Source organism: Spizellomyces punctatus (genome assembly GCF_000182565.1).
Source record: "Spizellomyces punctatus DAOM BR117 chromosome Unknown supercont1.23, whole genome shotgun sequence".
In the NCBI taxonomy this organism is placed as follows: Eukaryota; Fungi; Chytridiomycota; class Chytridiomycetes; order Spizellomycetales; family Spizellomycetaceae; genus Spizellomyces; species Spizellomyces punctatus.
The window spans coordinates 215,223-231,037 of record NW_015971559.1 but is presented as its reverse complement, the minus strand read 5'-3'; the positions used below and the strand labels follow the sequence as shown (position 1 = coordinate 231,037).

Sequence of the window (15,815 nt, the reverse complement as noted above, 5' to 3'; positions counted from 1 at the left end):
GACAAGAGCTGGTGAAAGACCAGGGCGAGAATATAAAGATATGCTGACAGCGGAACTGACGTCATGTCATTCTTCCCAATATGGACAAATGACGGCATAGCCACTCGCGTGACTGACGTGCAAGTTTCAATTCCAACTGTGGCCGCAACTGTCGCTTCATGCAGATATTTTGCAGGAAACAGCTGACGATCACAACACATGCTTTATTGTTTTCATGACACTAGTAACAGAGTAAAATATCCTCGCAACAAACTTTCTGGACAGCACTTGTCCACAAGTCTACTTGAAATAATTAACAAACTCTTCCGTCCGAACGGGTATATAACATTTATTGCTTCTTCTTGAACGTCATCTTGAAGGTTTTGGTGAGTTTTGGCGACTCGAATGAGAGCGTTCGGACCATGACGGTGCCATTCTCCTCAAGCGTCCAGACTCCAGAGTTCTAAAATGTGACAGGATCTTAGTACCATTCCTTAAAATTGATTCACAAAAGAAACAATGAAACATACCTTCCACTTATTCTTCTCAGACACGGTAGTCAAGTTGACTTGTCCGTTGGCATCTTTGGTGGCAGAGTGCGCAACAGAGCCGTAGGTACTGTCTTCATCTGGGCGTGACACGCCATCGAGAACAAAGACCTGTCAGAACCCAGTCGTAAAGGTTAGAATCAGAATTATAAGAGTGTTGCTAGACATTTTGAATGCAAACCTGCTTGGCTCCCTTGGGGTTGACAGCTGTGATGACGTCGTTTCCGTTCTCGTCTTTGCTGACGGTGATATCGTAGGTGATGGTCATGTTGGCGATGACCTTGCGGACGACCCAAGAAACGCCTTGGGCAGAGAGAACATCTTGGTAATCATCGCTGTGACGAGAGAGAAGAGAAATGAGTATCAATTAAATACGCTTTAAAAACAATCGCGGGGGTATGCCTACGTGCGAGAAGAGTCCAAGGTCCAGAAGCCACTGCAAAGCGCAAGCAAAAAAGAACACTCAAGATTCAATATTTAATCAAACAGCTGCTACAGCACAACCCAAACGTACGCGTAGTCGTTGATGGAAACAGCCATGTTGTAAAATGTGGGTGAAAGTATCAATTTGGGGATTGGATGCAATTAGAGAAGAAGGGAAGGCAAGCTGGACAGTCAGTCGCTTTTTAAATAGCCGTGTTCACCAGTGGCATAAAGTGTACAGATTCCATGTTGTGGGTTCCGATGTCAAGGCGCCGTTCGGGAGGGAGAAAGAACCGACCTTTGCAAGCAAATGAACTATTGCACTAGAGGCTAAATTTCATGTTTGACGTACACTAGGTGATGTACGGTTTTTGGCATATGCATTGGTTTATTTTTAGCTTTTTTTTTTTACATTATTTCACTTCTGCGTTTTGCCAAGGACGAATTGGGCCGCTTTTGGATCTTGCAGTCACGTTGCTCTCTCCATTTGCCGCGGTGGTCGGCTGAACACCTAAAAGGTCATCCAAACAGCGGCTAGAAAATAACATCCCGCAATTTTTCTCCATTCGTCTGAATGTGTTTATTTTTGGAAAGATCTTCTTCTTCAGCTGCCCCCAAACACAAAATACAACCGTCGTTGGACTTTAGGACTTTAGGTTTAAACTAACGATGAGGGTTTAAAGTTAGGGTTTCCCTTGACGGCTGAAGTTGGAAGGCTGTTGTGATCGGAACACCCAATGTGTGCAAAAGCGTCTGGTTCAAATAAAGATCAGATTGTGGCGGCACAGTCACATGTGCTTACCCGTTGAGTTCGTGTGGAGGGAAGGCGTTTCCAGACAGAAGGCACAAGAGGACAACGATGAAGAATAGGCGTGGTGGGGGTAGCGTATATAGCAAGGTTATGGTCTTACTTGTGCATTGAGCGCTGACTACGGACCCATGTGAACGGCGGGAAGCGGTAAGAGCAGCTGACAGATTGAGCTCGTGAATTCCAGGGCCTGTGGGCAAGCCCCATACACATTTGACATTGCACAACAGTTGGTCTCCTCCGCTGTGCCTTTGTCCTTGCCACTTTGCAAAAGGGACAAGCAGCACATTGGACATGTTTTCTCAGATCAGAAAGTGGAGGCCTCTACTTTTGTCATGCGTAATGTCGTTCCTACAACGACGAGCAATGGAACGGAACGAAAAATCCAAGAAAAATGTTACAGCAAACTCGGCAAAACTACATTGACTATAAGCATTTGACAACGCCGTCAACACTGACAGGACAGTTCCAGTCGACAACCTTATCCGGAACGTCCGATAGCTTGAGAACGGCTCTAAGGACGGCTACGAGATGGATGAGCAAGAAATCTTTAGCAGTCAGCCATGATGATGACATACCAGCAATGCCGACACCAGCAATGCCACCGCTGGCAACTGCCATTCTAAACTTGTGTTCACTGCTTGGAGATAACTTTTTCCAAATCATACCACCGACCATGGCCATACACATTGCAAGAGGTGTGGAAGGCTGGGGAACGATGAATCCCAACCCAATAGCACCCAGGTTGGGAAGAGAGTCATGATGCTTCTGTGGAATGTACTGGTGTTTCATGATCGTGAACAGAATGGCGACAAAGCCGCATACAAGAGCGGTAACCCAGGAAGCCATAGGCAGGTTGGCACTCGTTGTCAACAGTTTCGTAAAGTTTTCCCAGCCAAGAACAGGCGAGAGCCTGCCCAAAAGAGTCAATGAGTGGTTGGCATTGCAGAGTTGAAAGGCCGCATGGGCACCCTACCCGAAATCACAAGTGTCCATAGGTTTGACAATGCAGGGATAAGCTTTCGCAAAAACAATGAAAAGCAGTAGATTGACTGGAATCGCCACTGCGCTGCCAATGAGTTGCGCGAGGAATTGCGAACGAGGAGATGCCCCAACAATGTGTCCTGTCTGAATTGAAGGTCGAAATTAGCATCTTGTTTGAATGCCAGTTGTCATGATACTCTCTGAACTCACTTTGAGATCGCCAACCATATCAGCGGCCTGATTCGCCGCGGCAGACGTTACTGCCGCCGACAGGATATTGTTTCGTTGCAGACTTTGTAAAGAGTCGGCAGGAAACTTGAAGAACGCCAATTGAACGACCTTTGCCAAAGTACTAATTGGGTTGATGTCGGTCTCAGCAGCGGCCTGCACTCCGATTAGCGCGAGGAAAAAGGCAAAGATAATCGAAAGAATGGATTGATAAACGGGAATCTTGAAAAAGTATGCCATGGTGAAACCTTGCATGCGGTAGGTTAGTCTCCTCAAAGCGGTAATGAAATAAATGTGTGGCAACTACATACATGTCCAGAAACTGGAGACCAACAGCCCGCCAGTCCACCACAAAGTTGGGACCTGATGTGCGAGAGGTACGGGATCTTTGCCATAGGCCCCTGACGCATCGCTTTGCTCGCCTTTCATCAGCTGCTGCTCTGAATGGATATTGTCGGGTTTACGCCGTGAGTTTATTTTCTCGGATACAACCGAAACTAGCTTGCCCAGGGCCTCCCTTGTGCCGCTGATGATGGTCTTGTAATTGACCGCAAGCTCCGTAAAGGCAGAGAAGAGCATAAGAGAAATACCGGGCCAGAACCACCAAGATTGAGCTGAGCCGTTCCCTTTTTTACCCCATCCCAAAGCCGCCGATAGGTACCTATAACATAATATTTAAGCAAGAATGCGTCAGGCCTCTCCTTTTGTTCTTGATATATCAGATTCGTTCAACTCACCCATCACTTAACATCACGGGGCCGCCAATGCCAAAGGCAATTACAGAGCCGGCAAGGAAAGACAAGAGCGTCGCAGGGGGTGTGATCAAACCGGCACCATAGAAGGCAAAATTGGGAACGATATGCCATCCCCAGACGATATCCGCATTCTGGAGTCCAATGTTGCCAGCTGCACGACCGATCCAGAAGAGAAGCTGAAGGAGAAGATTACTATTATGCTCCGTCCCTCTCTCTGTGGCAAGAGCCAAAAATGCCATACTCACATGAATCTTGTCAAGGAAGTAGATCCAGTAACTCAACAGTGTCTGCGCAAATGCGCCGGCTATTTGTGAAAGAGATGTATATTAACAAGGGCGTAAAAACACTTGAACTATCTCATAATCAGCTTACCAAAGGTCGCGATCATGACCTTGACAGTCTGGATTGCTTCCTTTTGCTTACCGACGCTGCCATGCAACGTCAAGATGGTAACAGCAGTTGCACGCGGCGTCGGAAAGGGAAAGTCGTGGTTGATAACAAAGTGCTTACGGAGGGGCACAGCAAAGAATAAACCATAGAAGGCAGCGGCTGTACGATACTTAGAACCAGCCATAACTAGGGTATATAACAACTGGCCACTTACCGATAGTCCACATGATCAACTTGCCTAGATCGTCCATCACATCCTCGGACATGAGACCAAGCCGATAGAGCGCGGGTATACCAGTAATAAACCCAACAGACAACCCTCCCGTGGTAGACGCTGCCGTCTGGGCCGTACAATTCTCTTCAGGGCCAAAGAAAGGACCCCAAACGCGGGACAACGTCTTGAGAATACCAAAACTGAAAATGGCCGAAAAGAGCTGGGCTCCGAACGTCCACCCCGCTTTGAGGCCAAGGTAAAAGTTGGAAGCCGCTACGAAGCATCCGAGGAGTGAACCAATAATGGAAGCTCGGCTATTCAAGACAGTAGAAAGGTAAGCAAAACATTTCTGCGGGTAAACGCCACTCGCAATGCTTACAATGTAAAATGCCCACGTTCAGGAGTCCCAGAGGTACGTTGACCACCGTAGCCGGAGGTATCTTGCGCTGGATTCACATCAAGAATCTGTAGCTTGCCATCATCTACGGCGGTTACCACCGAGTTTCGCGAACGCTGGTGCAATGCTGCCATGCTGGTATCCCTAGGGCCTGCTTCGATGTTGTCCATGACAGAGTGCTAAACTCTCTCTTTGCAACAAAAGGCAGTCGAACAAAGCAAGGTGAATAGAGAAAGAGGGGACGGGAGAGACAGAAGGGCTGGACGAATTTATCAACAAGCCGAGAAAACAAAAGCATAGAACAAGGTCATCAACAAGAGAAAGAAAAAAAAGGAGCGATTCCAGGCTCTTTCTAGGATGCAAAGTGGAAAACGAATACGAGGCAAAATAAAAGGGGTGTACAACGCCAGTAACTGGGAAGGTACTCTGAGCCATCTTTTCATGGACGGGGGGAGGCTTTAAGGTTTAACAGTCTAAAAGCATGTGATGAGGCCCTCACAGGTTACCACTCTAACAGTGTAAAACGCGCCGGGGGGGGGGGGGGGGGGGTTGCGGGTGGACGATGATGGAAAACCAAAAAATAAAAACATTATTTTGTGCAGACCGCGTTTGCAGCCGCCCATCCATTTGGAGATTTCGATGAGATGGCGGGGATTGGATGCCGTCTGATTGGCTGAGGATTATATCATTCTACGTTTTTTTTTGTTTTCTTCTTGATTGCTGCTTCTTGTTGCGCGCGTGCTTCCTCCTTTTTGTTGTCCGTTTGCCAGTTCTGTTTATTGGTTTCCCGCATGGCGTTTACTGGCGAGAGCCCGAAATGGCACCATGCCTTTTTGCAAGTTCAACTGAACGTGATGGTTTCTACGCGTGTCAATAATTGCGAGTACAGACCATGTGGGACTCGGAGGCGGGCTATCCTCCTGATCTTGCGAACTGAACCTCAGTGGAGCGTCTCGCTACAGGATCATCCTCGCGAGAACCTAAAGTCCTGTCTAGCACTAGCATTACGATAGTATTGGTTTGCCATGGCATAATGCTGGTTTGCATAACCTGTCTCCAGCTCCATGCTCACAGCAAACGAAAAAACATTTCTACCAGTTCGGTGCCCGTAACCAGGGAGGTACTCGCATGGCCCGATGTGGCGCAAGCTGCTCATGACTGTGCCTTCCGGGTACATGCGAGCTGTGCGCTTGCATAATGCCCATACGCAGGCATCGGGCAGACGTAGGAGGCCAAGCATTTGAACACGTTAGGTACTGTGCTAAGAAGGTAGCAATGCTCGACTTGATGCAATTCAACAACAATGATGGGAGCGAACATTGTTCCGGTTTTGTACTTTGGCATATCACACGAAAGACTTTGCGGATCGAGTCGTTTATCGTATGCAATTGGGGAGACGTGCAGGCCAATTAGGACGCAGGTTCGATCCTCAGCGGATGCACTTCAATTTCCAGGTGTTTGATCTTTTTCAGTCTGTTTTGACATGAGCATGAACACAGAGGATGACAACAACAACAACAAGACCATACATTCGGAGCCTGGATTTAAGGGCTTGATTGCGGGCTTTGCTTATACGGGACCAGCAGCAAGAGCAAGTCGGTTAAAACTTCCAGTGGGCGCAAATGTGCAAGTGGATGAACAGTACAAAGCGTCCTCTGGCAGTGCACGCATTCTTGACAAGGTCACGTCGGATGCCACCAAACGACGCACCAAGCGCTCCGCAACCGTTCTCGATACCTCTTCAAAGCGCATACGTGCTGCCCAAACGATAACACCATTAAAAGAGGTTCCCGACTACTTGGAAAAGGATCTCGACGTTGTGTTTTGCGGTTTCAACCCTGGTATACAATCATCTACAAGAGGCCACCACTATGCAGGAAGTAACAACCATTTTTGGACATGTCTATCGGAATCTGGACTTGTTGGGTCAACAGTCGTCACCTACAAAGACGACGCCCGGTGCCCTGCAGACTTTTCTATTGGGTTCACGAATATCGTGTCCCGCCCTACTCGAGGCTCCAGTGATCTTTCTATGAAGGAAATGTCTGCAGGAGCTGATCCACTTTATGCAAAGATCACGACTTTTCGCCCAAAAGTGTGCTGTTTTGTTGGGAAAGGGGTTTATGAGGCATTTTCTGGGAAAAAGAAATTTGAACTTGGACTGCAGGCTGAAAAAGTGGGAGCTACCGCCTTGTTTGTGGTGCCGTCAACGTCAGGAAGAGTTAGTGCTTATAGCAAAGAGGATAAGCTGCTGCTGTTTAAAGAATTGAAGAGGGTGCTAGACGAAATAACAGCGTCAAAGTCTCTGTTCACGGAGGATGCAATTCTTCACCAGCCTGAAAACGATTTGAGTTAGGAGCGTTCGTTGTGTCGGCTATGGCAATCAGAAAAGCCGTTTCACAATGATCCCTGCTTCCATCTACAGATCAAGTGCAAAAGTGCCAACAAGTAAGACCAACATTGGCTTCCTAGCTAAAATATATGTATATTATGTAACTAAATGAGGCTCACTAAAGAGCGTTGCTAGACGAAGTTTCCTGCAAAAACGGAGAAATGATCGAAGAAGGGAAGGAAAGAAACTCTGGCTAGCGTGGCGACTAGTCGACTATCAACGTGCTATACTAGGCTAAATTCAATTGTCGTGTTTAACGTTAATGACAACTTTGCCTACTGTTGAACCGCTTTGGAAGAGGGCAAGGGCCGCTTTACGCAAAAAGAATGGACTTAGTGTCGGGATGCATTGCATTTAACAGCAAATAGAAATTCTTACCTGGCATCTCCTCAAAATCAAATCGGTGTCCAACGTGTGGGGGTTTCAAGTTCAACCTTTCCAACTCTCCGTACAGTCCGCTTAATAGCTCTGCTTTATCATACAACCAGATCAGATTGAATCCCATGACAGCTTTGTTGTCTCCCATGAGTTTCATCGGGTCGACGCGGGGACGCATAGAGTATTTGTAACCCAGCTTAATGGCACGGAATAGGTTGACAGGTGAGAGGAAAGAAAGGCGAGGGGTAAGATCCAGAGTTGCAGGAGCCAAAGATGCAGCGCCAAAAATAACATGGCGACCAGCAGGATTCATGGCAGCGTACATTGGATGGAAGTAAGGGCCGGCTACAGAGTCGAGAATGAGATCAAATCCGGTAAGGGTTGGGTGAGACGAGATGTAATCCGACATTTGGGCTGCAAACTCGGATCCTGTCTCAGCACGAGAGATGAATCGCCAATTCTTTCTTTTGGCGTTTGGATCCTCATTGTTTTTTGCCGGAGGGAAGGTGTCATTCAGAAATTTGAGTTTACTTGGGCTTCCGACCACACCCAATACGGATACATTGGGCATCGCCTCCAAGATCCTCAGCGCCTGTAAGCCGACACCTCCGGCCGCGCTTTGTACAAGAACTGTAGATCCAGGTTTAAGGGCGGCGAGCTCACGGATGGCGTAGATTGCTGTGAGGGATTGGATGAGGAAGGAAGCCGCTTCCTCAAAGGACCAGCCATTGGGGCTATGCCGGAGATACAGTGGGTTCACGTTCAGATGGCTTGCATACGCTCCTGTAGAATAGAATTCAGAATACGCATGCGTTACAGGAAGGTCATGTCAAGTATGAAAGGACTTACCGAATCGCACAGTTCCAAGCACGCGGTCGCCTACTTTGAATCCTATAATATCGCAACCGCCATTAGTTTCAACCAACTGGTGAGACATGGCATGAAAACATACCCCCTCCAGGCGTTTCCACAACACCAGCAAACTCAAGCCCCGGGACAAGATTGGTTTTCGGCGCCGCTTCATATAACCCAAGGACTGAGAAGACATCTGCAAAGTTTAGTCCAATGGAGTGAACCTTGACCCGGACTTCGTCTGCGGCGGGGGGTGGTAGCTGTTCCTCCTTTATGACGAGGTTGGAGAGTGCACCGGCATTTGGGACAAACCAGACCCGGCGTGTGATTGCTGCCATAATTCTGTACGGTGGAAAATGCAAAGTACTGTATGGGGATCGAGGCCGAATGCTCTACCAGACGTACTTTATAACAGATGGGTGTCACAGGCGGCTGGACGCGTCCCCTCTGGCAGCGCCCAACGTCCGACCTCCGGGACTCCGATACTCTGACAAAAGAAAATCGCACATCCGCATCCGCTTTGTTGCTTTTGGGCCAAGTAATTTTAACAAAAAGTTTAAAATAATTCTCGTTAATTTAAGCTTTCTGTCTGATGGTGTGGGTGGCCGCGCGATCGTGGTTTGGGTGGTAAACGAGGAGGGCGAAGAGGCGCAGCCCGTTGGAGAGCATTGTCTTGAGCTTTGCTAACTGAAGGGATCCGGTGCAAAATGGAAGTTTGTTAACAAGGAAAGCATCCCAATGATGGAACACTTTGCTGCAGCGTAATCTAATTCCATACGCAAACCCTATCGTTGCAGATCGTAGGTGTAGCATCCTCTTTGTTGGAATGTTTAGTGACAGTCTAGAGTGGGTGAGGATTCCCGGAAAGAAAAAGCCAAAAGAGCGCGCGAAGCAGCCGATACAAAAGAGTGTTTTTTACAATCACGGGTAATGCCCTCAATGATGGCAAAACCATATGCACTATTATCTCTCGCCCAGTAGAATCCTCGTATAGGTGATTTGAGCGTGGTCGGCGTGCCTGTTTGTGCCTCCTGGGTCGAAACATCCTCGGCGCTGGCATAAGATGCTCGAATTAATATGTGGGCCACACATCGCCGATGGACGGTACCATGCCCGCCTTGGTCAACTACAAGTATAGCAGCTTCTAATGTACACAGGTCTCTCACGTCCTCAGCACAGGTCTAGTTGCATGCTCTCGTTCCCCCACGGGATCAACCGGTTGACTGCAAAATCTCTTTTTCACATCTTCCTCCTTGACGCCTTCCGGTAACTGGCCGGGTGGAAGCATGACCCATTGAACGTCAGAAGAGGCTTCTACACCTGGGGTATATTTCGAGCCTTCATCACCGCCTTGGTAGACAAGATCAGAGCTTGAAAGGGCCTGGCCTTCTTCGTTTAGAGCAATGATGGAGGGAACGGGTATGGAGGATAGCAGGGGCCGTACGTCGCTTGATGGGGATGCGATTTGTCCGGTGTTCGGCTGAACAATGGAGAATTGTAGGTTAGACTTGTGTGCTCAGCAAATTGACCCAAAAGGAACGGCATCGTGGAGCCTATTCTTGTCTATGCTCATCCCAGTCCAGTTTCGTTTTTTTTACCTTGCCTTTCCGATCAGCAGGTGAACTCGTCGCATTTTGTTTTGACACCCCACAACCCATCCCTGGACAAGGCCGCTCAACAGAAAAAAAAAAAAGTAGAAATCCCAAAGTTGCTGCAATGAAGGGCATATGTTGATTACGTACGGTTCTCGCAAGTGCCAAAGTCGGACATTGTAAATAACGTGATTGGGATCTATCCTTTTGTTTTTAAACGTTTAAAATCATCTACAGTGGATGATGGTATTCATCATGCTGGAGTTGGACAGCTGGGGCAATTTCGTCATAGGGGGAAAAACACAACTGATAACATGATGCTCCGAAACGCCTCGCACTGTACAAACTAATTCAACAGTACACACATTCAAACAGTTTGACGATTGGTTGCCAAACGATTTTCTCCATAGAGGACACTCTTGTGAATCAAGTGAATGCTCTCAATACAGTAGGACGATAGTGCGTATTCAAAAGTTTGACAGGAATCGATAAAAGACAATACCACCGCGGAGAGGAATGTCACCGCTTGATTCATGGCAATAAAGCGCCTTCCAATCCACCTTACCGTCCCGTCCGTCGAGACTTGAAAATGAGAAACTCCAAAAAGGCTAAGAGGCGGAAAAAGAAATATCGAATATAAACTGTCCTTGTATGCTTGCACGGCCGGCGCACCAATGTCGCAGACAAGTTCATCCGCAAACAATAATAAGAAAACAGACCAATGGATCGACATTAAATGAAGGCGGGGACGAGTCGCAAAAGGATCAAGGGCAAAGCTCCAGGGACCTCGACAATCAACATTACTTTGTTGTTTTTCTGTTGATCACTGTTACAACGAAAACATGTACACACAACACACACACACACACAACATACTTTTGGGTTTTTTTTTTGTTGCCTGTTTTAGCTAAAAGGACTCGAGTTGTTTGCGGGTCTGATGACTCTTTGAATTAAAAGCTTCACTAGGGTTGAGTTGACGGATTACGAGAGGAGCGTTATATAAAGGACAGCAATGTCTGCTCCATCCCCTGTCCTGCACACCCACCAACTCACCCCAGAATTTTCGCTTTCTCCAACCAACCCGCTCGCCAACAAGCCACCATTTTGTCTTTTCCGTCGCCGTCCACCCTCCACTTGCTTACCTAAACTCCGACCCAAAACACCGACCATGAGCGACACCTGCCCAAGAAAGACAAACGCCCGCTCAAAGTCGGTTGTGTATCCAACCATTACACCCATCATCGTTCCTTCTCGGACTCGTACAAACAGTATTGCACAGACAAAGTCGTCGCCACCTTCCCCCGTCTGGTGGCCATTCCTTCCTCCGAATACCGTCGTGGATTCAGTGGACTATTTTAGTTGTTTGCAGACAGAGGGAGAGACCGCGGAGAAAGCAGCAGCTCTTGCCAAAGAGTTTGCAAAGAGACCCGTATAGGTGTTTGAAAAAACATCTTTGAACGGGCATTTTTTTAGAGGGGCTGGGTGTGGTGTGTTTATCGGCCAAATGTTGGATGCCAACCTTGATGGCTGGCTTCTTGTATATATCAAATTCCTGTCATAGAAATTAAAACCTGTAAACATGTCTTTGTCCATCTTGCATTTTTCCTATTCTCAATCATCTTGCTGTTGGACACAGTCAGTGTGCGCAGAATCATGATTCTGAAATAAAAAAAAAAAACCGATCTCAAAGTTAGTGGCAAAACAAGTCCATGGGATATCCACATCACATTGGCATCTGCGGATCTCGATCTCCCGCCATTTATTTATCCTGCACTCTATTCTAACGACGCCCCTTTCATGCAGTTTTCCATTCAAATAAAATGGGACAAAAACATCTACCCTCGATAACTTTTCTCGTCTGAGGTACGGTGATATAGTTCATTGTCCAAGTCACAAAAACAGCCAGCTAATTCCACGGTGGAGACACTGGTACGGCATTCAAGGTCATGCAAAGACAGACACATCAATATCGCGGGACCAGGTATCACTTCTTTTACCGTGTTGTCGATAAGCGTAGGACGGTATGACTTCCGACTACGTCGAACCTGTGCTCAGTGCCAAGCAAACCCCACTCAAACATGACCAAATTCTTGTCTTCCGTCTGCAAACAACACCGAAAAATAAGCGGCGTGCCGGTACAGTTACATTGTTTAGCGAGGCTGAATACAATGAAAGAGTGCGGGGCATTCTTTGACAGATGGATTGAGTGGCAGAATTTGTTCTATACGTGTTCAGCGGTCGTATTGGTCCATGAAAACGGGGACAGCGGTTCCCAACTGCAAAAAACTTTCGATCCCCACCGTCTGGACGATGGAATAGTACGGCGAGCTAGCATGGGCAACGATGGATGAGTGGCAGAATGGTCCCATGCGTCTTCAGCGGTTGTGCTTGTCCTTGATGGGGATAGCGGTTCCCAACTGCGACAAACCTCCTGATCCCCAGCGTCTGCACGATGAATAGTACGGCAATGTGGGCAAAAAACAAATGATACCACAAGACACTGGTAAGTTTTTTTTTATAATGTCGCTTATGCCGGTGTCTGCTCCCAGGAATTTGGTATATTGTACATTCTATCAAGAACCGTCCAGCGTTATGACTTCTATGGATTCTTGCGACAAAGGCGGCGCAAATCAAACCACATCATGTGTCGTCAACTCTGCCTTTGTTTTTACTCAAAAACATTCCTCCGAGTGTTCTTGACTTGCTGGTTTCCGGCACACGGGGTCGGATAAACGTAGTGACGCCAGGATCACAGTGCCAAGACACATCATTTCAGGTTCAGCCAAACAACTTCAATCTACTCTAAAGCTCACTACCCAACCGTTTCATGGTACGTCGAAAACAACTCGTCGTCCTCAATGTCCCTATTCGCAATGAGCAGCACAACTCGCGTTACATCATCATCCCACGGTCGCCAAGCTGCCGCATAGTGGATGTTGGAAATATATTTTCGAAGATGGAGGGGGAAGTTTGGTGGAATGTTGAGCTCCTGATAATGGACTGCAAAAGGGAAGGGGAATGCGTGAGCTGGGTGATTGTTCCAAGAGATGATACACTGGAATGGTGCTGACCGTTGGCGGGATGCTGGGAGGTGGCGTTATTGATGATTTGGCCAATCGCATATGGATTCCTAGTTTGGATGAAAACAACATTTCCCCTTCAATGAGGGTACTTTTCAAAGAACTCAACGAAAAAAAAAACACTACATACGCCACATTCCCGCCTTCCATCCATGTCTGATCTGCAATGAGATCAAGATGCGGATCGGGATGATGTCGCCGATAGAGGGACCGGAAAATTCTTCCAGACAGTCCGTTACGCTTACCATCAACAAGCAATCCGTCGTAGCATCGCAGAATATAGCTGTTGCCCAGAGATTGGAAGAACGCTGGGTCACCTGGTGCGTACACTGTCCCCGGATATACAGCCACAATGGCCCCTTTTGGAGCTTTTCCATGTAGACGGACTCCAAGGCCTGCAGTATGAGGAGGAATGCATCAAAGGTACAAGTAGGTTGGAGGGGTTCGTTCTTTGTACAATTTTTGAAGGACGCATACCGGCGTTTGGTATGCACGATGTGACCTGCTCCACGTAAAACCCCACGCGATCTAGTAGATCCTTTTGGCGTCTTTTAACAGGTACTTTCTCATACTTTAGGTCAATGCACCCCAAATCCTCATCAGACTTTGCCAGGATCGTCAATAGTGACCGTAGAGCGTTTATGTGGTCGAGCGAATTGACTTTGGCCGACGCATTTCGGTCTGTTTTTGTGAGGTTTTTGGAAGGATGGTATCCGAACAGAACAAGTCTCCTAATATATGCTCTGAAGCCCTTCTGGAAGCCACGATGCATGAAGGGCAAACCAAAGGAAGGAGACGAATGGGGCCCAACAAAAGCCAGTCCACTCGCTCCATGAGTGTGACTGGTTCGATCCATGCTTACGTATTCGACTCCGAAGCCTGGAGGCATTCTGCGGGTATTGGAAGGGTTGTGAACTCATCGATCCCAAGTTAGTCGTGTCATATTGTTTATTGCTCTCGTTGCGCAGCTTTTCACAACCAACATTGTTCTTGTGGGGTTCGGATGCTTGGGACAAGCACGATTTGTGGGTGCTCTGGAGGACCTGGTTTCGGTTTCCAAAAGGCTGTTTCTGTGGGGTGACGTGAAAACAGTAGCGACGCATTTCAAAGCTCTATGAAGTCACTGACAGAGGTCGGGGCGGATGGTCTTCCCGCCCTTCCTGCCAAGGTATCTCCAAGCTCCTACACGTCACCGCTCGCGTCGGGAGGCAAACCCATTTCACCCCGCAATCCTTTGCATCCACGTTGGAAAGAAAACCAAGCTGCAGGCCCCAATAGACTGTCATTAAGCCGCGACTCGTCCATAGTAAACTCCTCGACAACGATATCTTCGCAGTCTCCCGCGACGACTGTATCAAACGCAAGTCAGGAGCGCCCTGCAAGATGTTTGGCATGGAGCGAGTCGGGGTCACCAACGGGACGATGCGGGAGCGCGCCGGGGCGGTTAATGCGAAAAACGGTTCAGTCGTGCGGTTTTGAGGTGGATACTGATAATATCATGATGGATGAACCAAAAAAGAAATGGGTGGGGGTAAGTTTGAAAAAAAGCCAAAACGTTGCTCATGCAAGTCAGACTCATAAAAGTGCTTGGGTTTCCGATGGGACGCCAATAGCTCAAGCGAAAGGTGCGCTATCCTATCCCCCACAACCTCTTCATGGGTAAAACCTCCTATTCTGGTTACCTTACTGTCCACGAACGCCACTTTCATTCTAAATTCAACGGGGCTATCGGCAAATCGAAACGTCGCTGGGTGGTCATCAACAATGATACACTGTATATTCTAAAGAAACCCCATGCATTGTATGCCAGTGAGATTTTCCATTTAGAGGACTGTACCCTCGACCCTTGTCCACCCAAACTGGGCAAGTTCATGACGATGGTATTTGGACTCTACAAGCTTCCAGATATTGATAATGAAGGACGGTGCTTTCTGTTTGTGACGGGAAGTGATGGTGCAAAGGTAGAGTGGATGGGTGAGATTTTACGAGCAATGAGTTGGAGAGAACGCATGCTAGGTACGTTGTGACCCATCCATCCACCTCGTACATTAAAATCAAAAGCGAATCCAAGTGAATCCTTCTCAATTCACTAGCATTTCATGTCTTTCTACTACAGCCCAACGCGGAACGATACCTCGTATAACAGTTTTCGATACCTCATCCTGTACCCAACGCGAACCCTCTCAAGTCTTTCCCATCATCCCTGCCGTGTCCGACATGCGAGGCAGGAGATGGTCGGTCAATACAACCCTATCACCCGACGAAGTAGAGCAGCTTGAAGTGGCCAACAACGTTAGGCATGAGCGAGTGAGTGAGGGGATGCCGCCTGCCATGAAGATTGATGAAGCAAGGAGAACCAGAAGTGGAACCGTTTAGAGTCTGGATGGTTCCTCGAAAGCGATGCGTTTACATTGATGGCATTGGCGATTCTGATTATATTCTTTTGCGCTCTGGTTCAAGGGACTATTCATCGAGGTAGATGTTGTCTCGTTCCGAGTGTTACCTTCATTATGATATTATTCGTTTTGTATATACATGGCTATGATCCCTGAAATGCCGTATCCCTGTGCGTAGATCCAGGCATAGCACATGGGTATCATGCGTTCTTGATATGTTCCAAACATACCCGACAACCTTGATCACACCTTGAACCTGGACCTCATGTCCCTGCACCGCCGCCATAACCTTTTACCTAAAACACCTGCCGTTCCAACACATACCATCAACCATTGATGAAAATAAAAAGCCGTGTCATTCACCAGTCCCCCACCCCTCCGTCCTTGAAAAATGTCCGA

General features: G+C 47.7%; 7 protein-coding genes across 7 annotated transcripts; 2 read left to right on the top strand and 5 right to left on the bottom strand.

Annotated features, from left to right (window-relative positions):
• Nucleotides 1-124: 124 nt before the first annotated feature.
• Nucleotides 125-1,467, bottom strand: SPPG_08634 (uncharacterized protein). Its single transcript, XM_016756778.1, has 5 exons — nucleotides 1,042-1,467; nucleotides 934-963; nucleotides 709-862; nucleotides 510-638; nucleotides 125-442 (listed from the first exon to the last, which is right to left on the bottom strand). Exons 1-5 carry the CDS (start codon nucleotides 1,065-1,067, stop codon nucleotides 329-331), a joined length of 453 nt encoding a protein of 150 aa, XP_016604078.1. The 5' UTR covers nucleotides 1,068-1,467; the 3' UTR covers nucleotides 125-328.
• A 717-nt stretch (nucleotides 1,468-2,184) lies between these two features.
• SPPG_08633 (OPT superfamily oligopeptide transporter) lies at nucleotides 2,185-4,896 on the bottom strand (the record flags this gene model as incomplete). Its single annotated transcript, XM_016756777.1, has 9 exons — nucleotides 2,185-2,282; nucleotides 2,337-2,671; nucleotides 2,735-2,886; nucleotides 2,953-3,218; nucleotides 3,282-3,631; nucleotides 3,708-4,029; nucleotides 4,098-4,274; nucleotides 4,330-4,643; nucleotides 4,709-4,896. The coding sequence occupies 9 exons, from the start codon at nucleotides 4,894-4,896 to the stop codon at nucleotides 2,185-2,187; spliced, it is 2,202 nt and encodes a 733-aa protein (XP_016604077.1).
• A 1,255-nt stretch (nucleotides 4,897-6,151) lies between these two features.
• SPPG_08632 (mismatch-specific thymine-DNA glycosylate (mug)) lies at nucleotides 6,152-7,230 on the top strand. The gene has a single exon (XM_016756776.1). It carries the CDS (start codon nucleotides 6,210-6,212, stop codon nucleotides 7,080-7,082), a length of 873 nt encoding a protein of 290 aa, XP_016604076.1. The 5' UTR covers nucleotides 6,152-6,209; the 3' UTR covers nucleotides 7,083-7,230.
• SPPG_08631 (uncharacterized protein) lies at nucleotides 7,187-8,769 on the bottom strand. The gene is made up of 4 exons (XM_016756775.1): nucleotides 8,449-8,769; nucleotides 8,346-8,387; nucleotides 7,497-8,279; nucleotides 7,187-7,429 (listed from the first exon to the last, which is right to left on the bottom strand). The coding sequence occupies exons 1-4, from the start codon at nucleotides 8,684-8,686 to the stop codon at nucleotides 7,359-7,361; spliced, it is 1,134 nt and encodes a 377-aa protein (XP_016604075.1). The 5' UTR covers nucleotides 8,687-8,769; the 3' UTR covers nucleotides 7,187-7,358.
• Nucleotides 8,770-9,241: 472 nt separating this feature from the next.
• Nucleotides 9,242-10,061, bottom strand: SPPG_08630 (uncharacterized protein). Its single transcript, XM_016756774.1, has 2 exons — nucleotides 9,947-10,061; nucleotides 9,242-9,828 (listed from the first exon to the last, which is right to left on the bottom strand). The coding sequence occupies exons 1-2, from the start codon at nucleotides 10,004-10,006 to the stop codon at nucleotides 9,511-9,513; spliced, it is 378 nt and encodes a 125-aa protein (XP_016604074.1). The 5' UTR covers nucleotides 10,007-10,061; the 3' UTR covers nucleotides 9,242-9,510.
• A 1,655-nt stretch (nucleotides 10,062-11,716) lies between these two features.
• On the top strand, nucleotides 11,717-15,700 carry SPPG_08627 (uncharacterized protein). Its single transcript, XM_016756772.1, has 6 exons — nucleotides 11,717-12,075; nucleotides 12,154-13,443; nucleotides 13,598-13,699; nucleotides 13,770-14,551; nucleotides 14,634-15,036; nucleotides 15,137-15,700. Exons 4-6 carry the CDS (start codon nucleotides 14,135-14,137, stop codon nucleotides 15,394-15,396), a joined length of 1,080 nt encoding a protein of 359 aa, XP_016604072.1. The 5' UTR covers nucleotides 11,717-12,075; nucleotides 12,154-13,443; nucleotides 13,598-13,699; nucleotides 13,770-14,134; the 3' UTR covers nucleotides 15,397-15,700.
• Nucleotides 12,449-13,876, bottom strand: SPPG_08628 (uncharacterized protein; the record flags this gene model as incomplete). Its single annotated transcript, XM_016756773.1, has 4 exons — nucleotides 12,449-12,940; nucleotides 13,012-13,070; nucleotides 13,151-13,415; nucleotides 13,498-13,876. 4 exons carry the CDS (start codon nucleotides 13,874-13,876, stop codon nucleotides 12,753-12,755), a joined length of 891 nt encoding a protein of 296 aa, XP_016604073.1. The 3' UTR covers nucleotides 12,449-12,752.
• Nucleotides 15,701-15,815: the final 115 nt, after the last annotated feature.

Coding starts and splice junctions, on each gene's coding strand:
- SPPG_08634 (XM_016756778.1), bottom strand. CDS start 1,067: ATGGCTGTTTCCATCAACGACTACGC. Junction 863..933: donor ACCTTGGACTCTTCTCGCAC/GTAGGCATACCC, acceptor CTCTCGTCACAG/CGATGATTACCAAGATGTTC. Junction 639..708: donor ACCCCAAGGGAGCCAAGCAG/GTTTGCATTCAA, acceptor GGGTTCTGACAG/GTCTTTGTTCTCGATGGCGT.
- SPPG_08632 (XM_016756776.1), top strand. CDS start 6,210: ATGAGCATGAACACAGAGGATGACAACAACAACAACAAGACCATACAT.
- SPPG_08631 (XM_016756775.1), bottom strand. CDS start 8,686: ATGGCAGCAATCACACGCCGGGTCTGGTTTGTCCCAAATGCCGGTGCA. Junction 8,388..8,448: donor TGTGGAAACGCCTGGAGGGG/GTATGTTTTCAT, acceptor GCGATATTATAG/GATTCAAAGTAGGCGACCGC. Junction 8,280..8,345: donor GCTTGGAACTGTGCGATTCG/GTAAGTCCTTTC, acceptor TCTATTCTACAG/GAGCGTATGCAAGCCATCTG.
- SPPG_08630 (XM_016756774.1), bottom strand. CDS start 10,006: ATGGGTTGTGGGGTGTCAAAACAAAATGCGACGAGTTCACCTGCTGAT. Junction 9,829..9,946: donor CTGCTGATCGGAAAGGCAAG/GTAAAAAAAACG, acceptor TCCATTGTTCAG/CCGAACACCGGACAAATCGC.
- SPPG_08627 (XM_016756772.1), top strand. CDS start 14,135: ATGAAGTCACTGACAGAGGTCGGGGCGGATGGTCTTCCCGCCCTTCCT. Junction 14,552..14,633: donor CAAAAAAGAAATGGGTGGGG/GTAAGTTTGAAA, acceptor GGACGCCAATAG/CTCAAGCGAAAGGTGCGCTA. Junction 15,037..15,136: donor TTGGAGAGAACGCATGCTAG/GTACGTTGTGAC, acceptor TTTCTACTACAG/CCCAACGCGGAACGATACCT.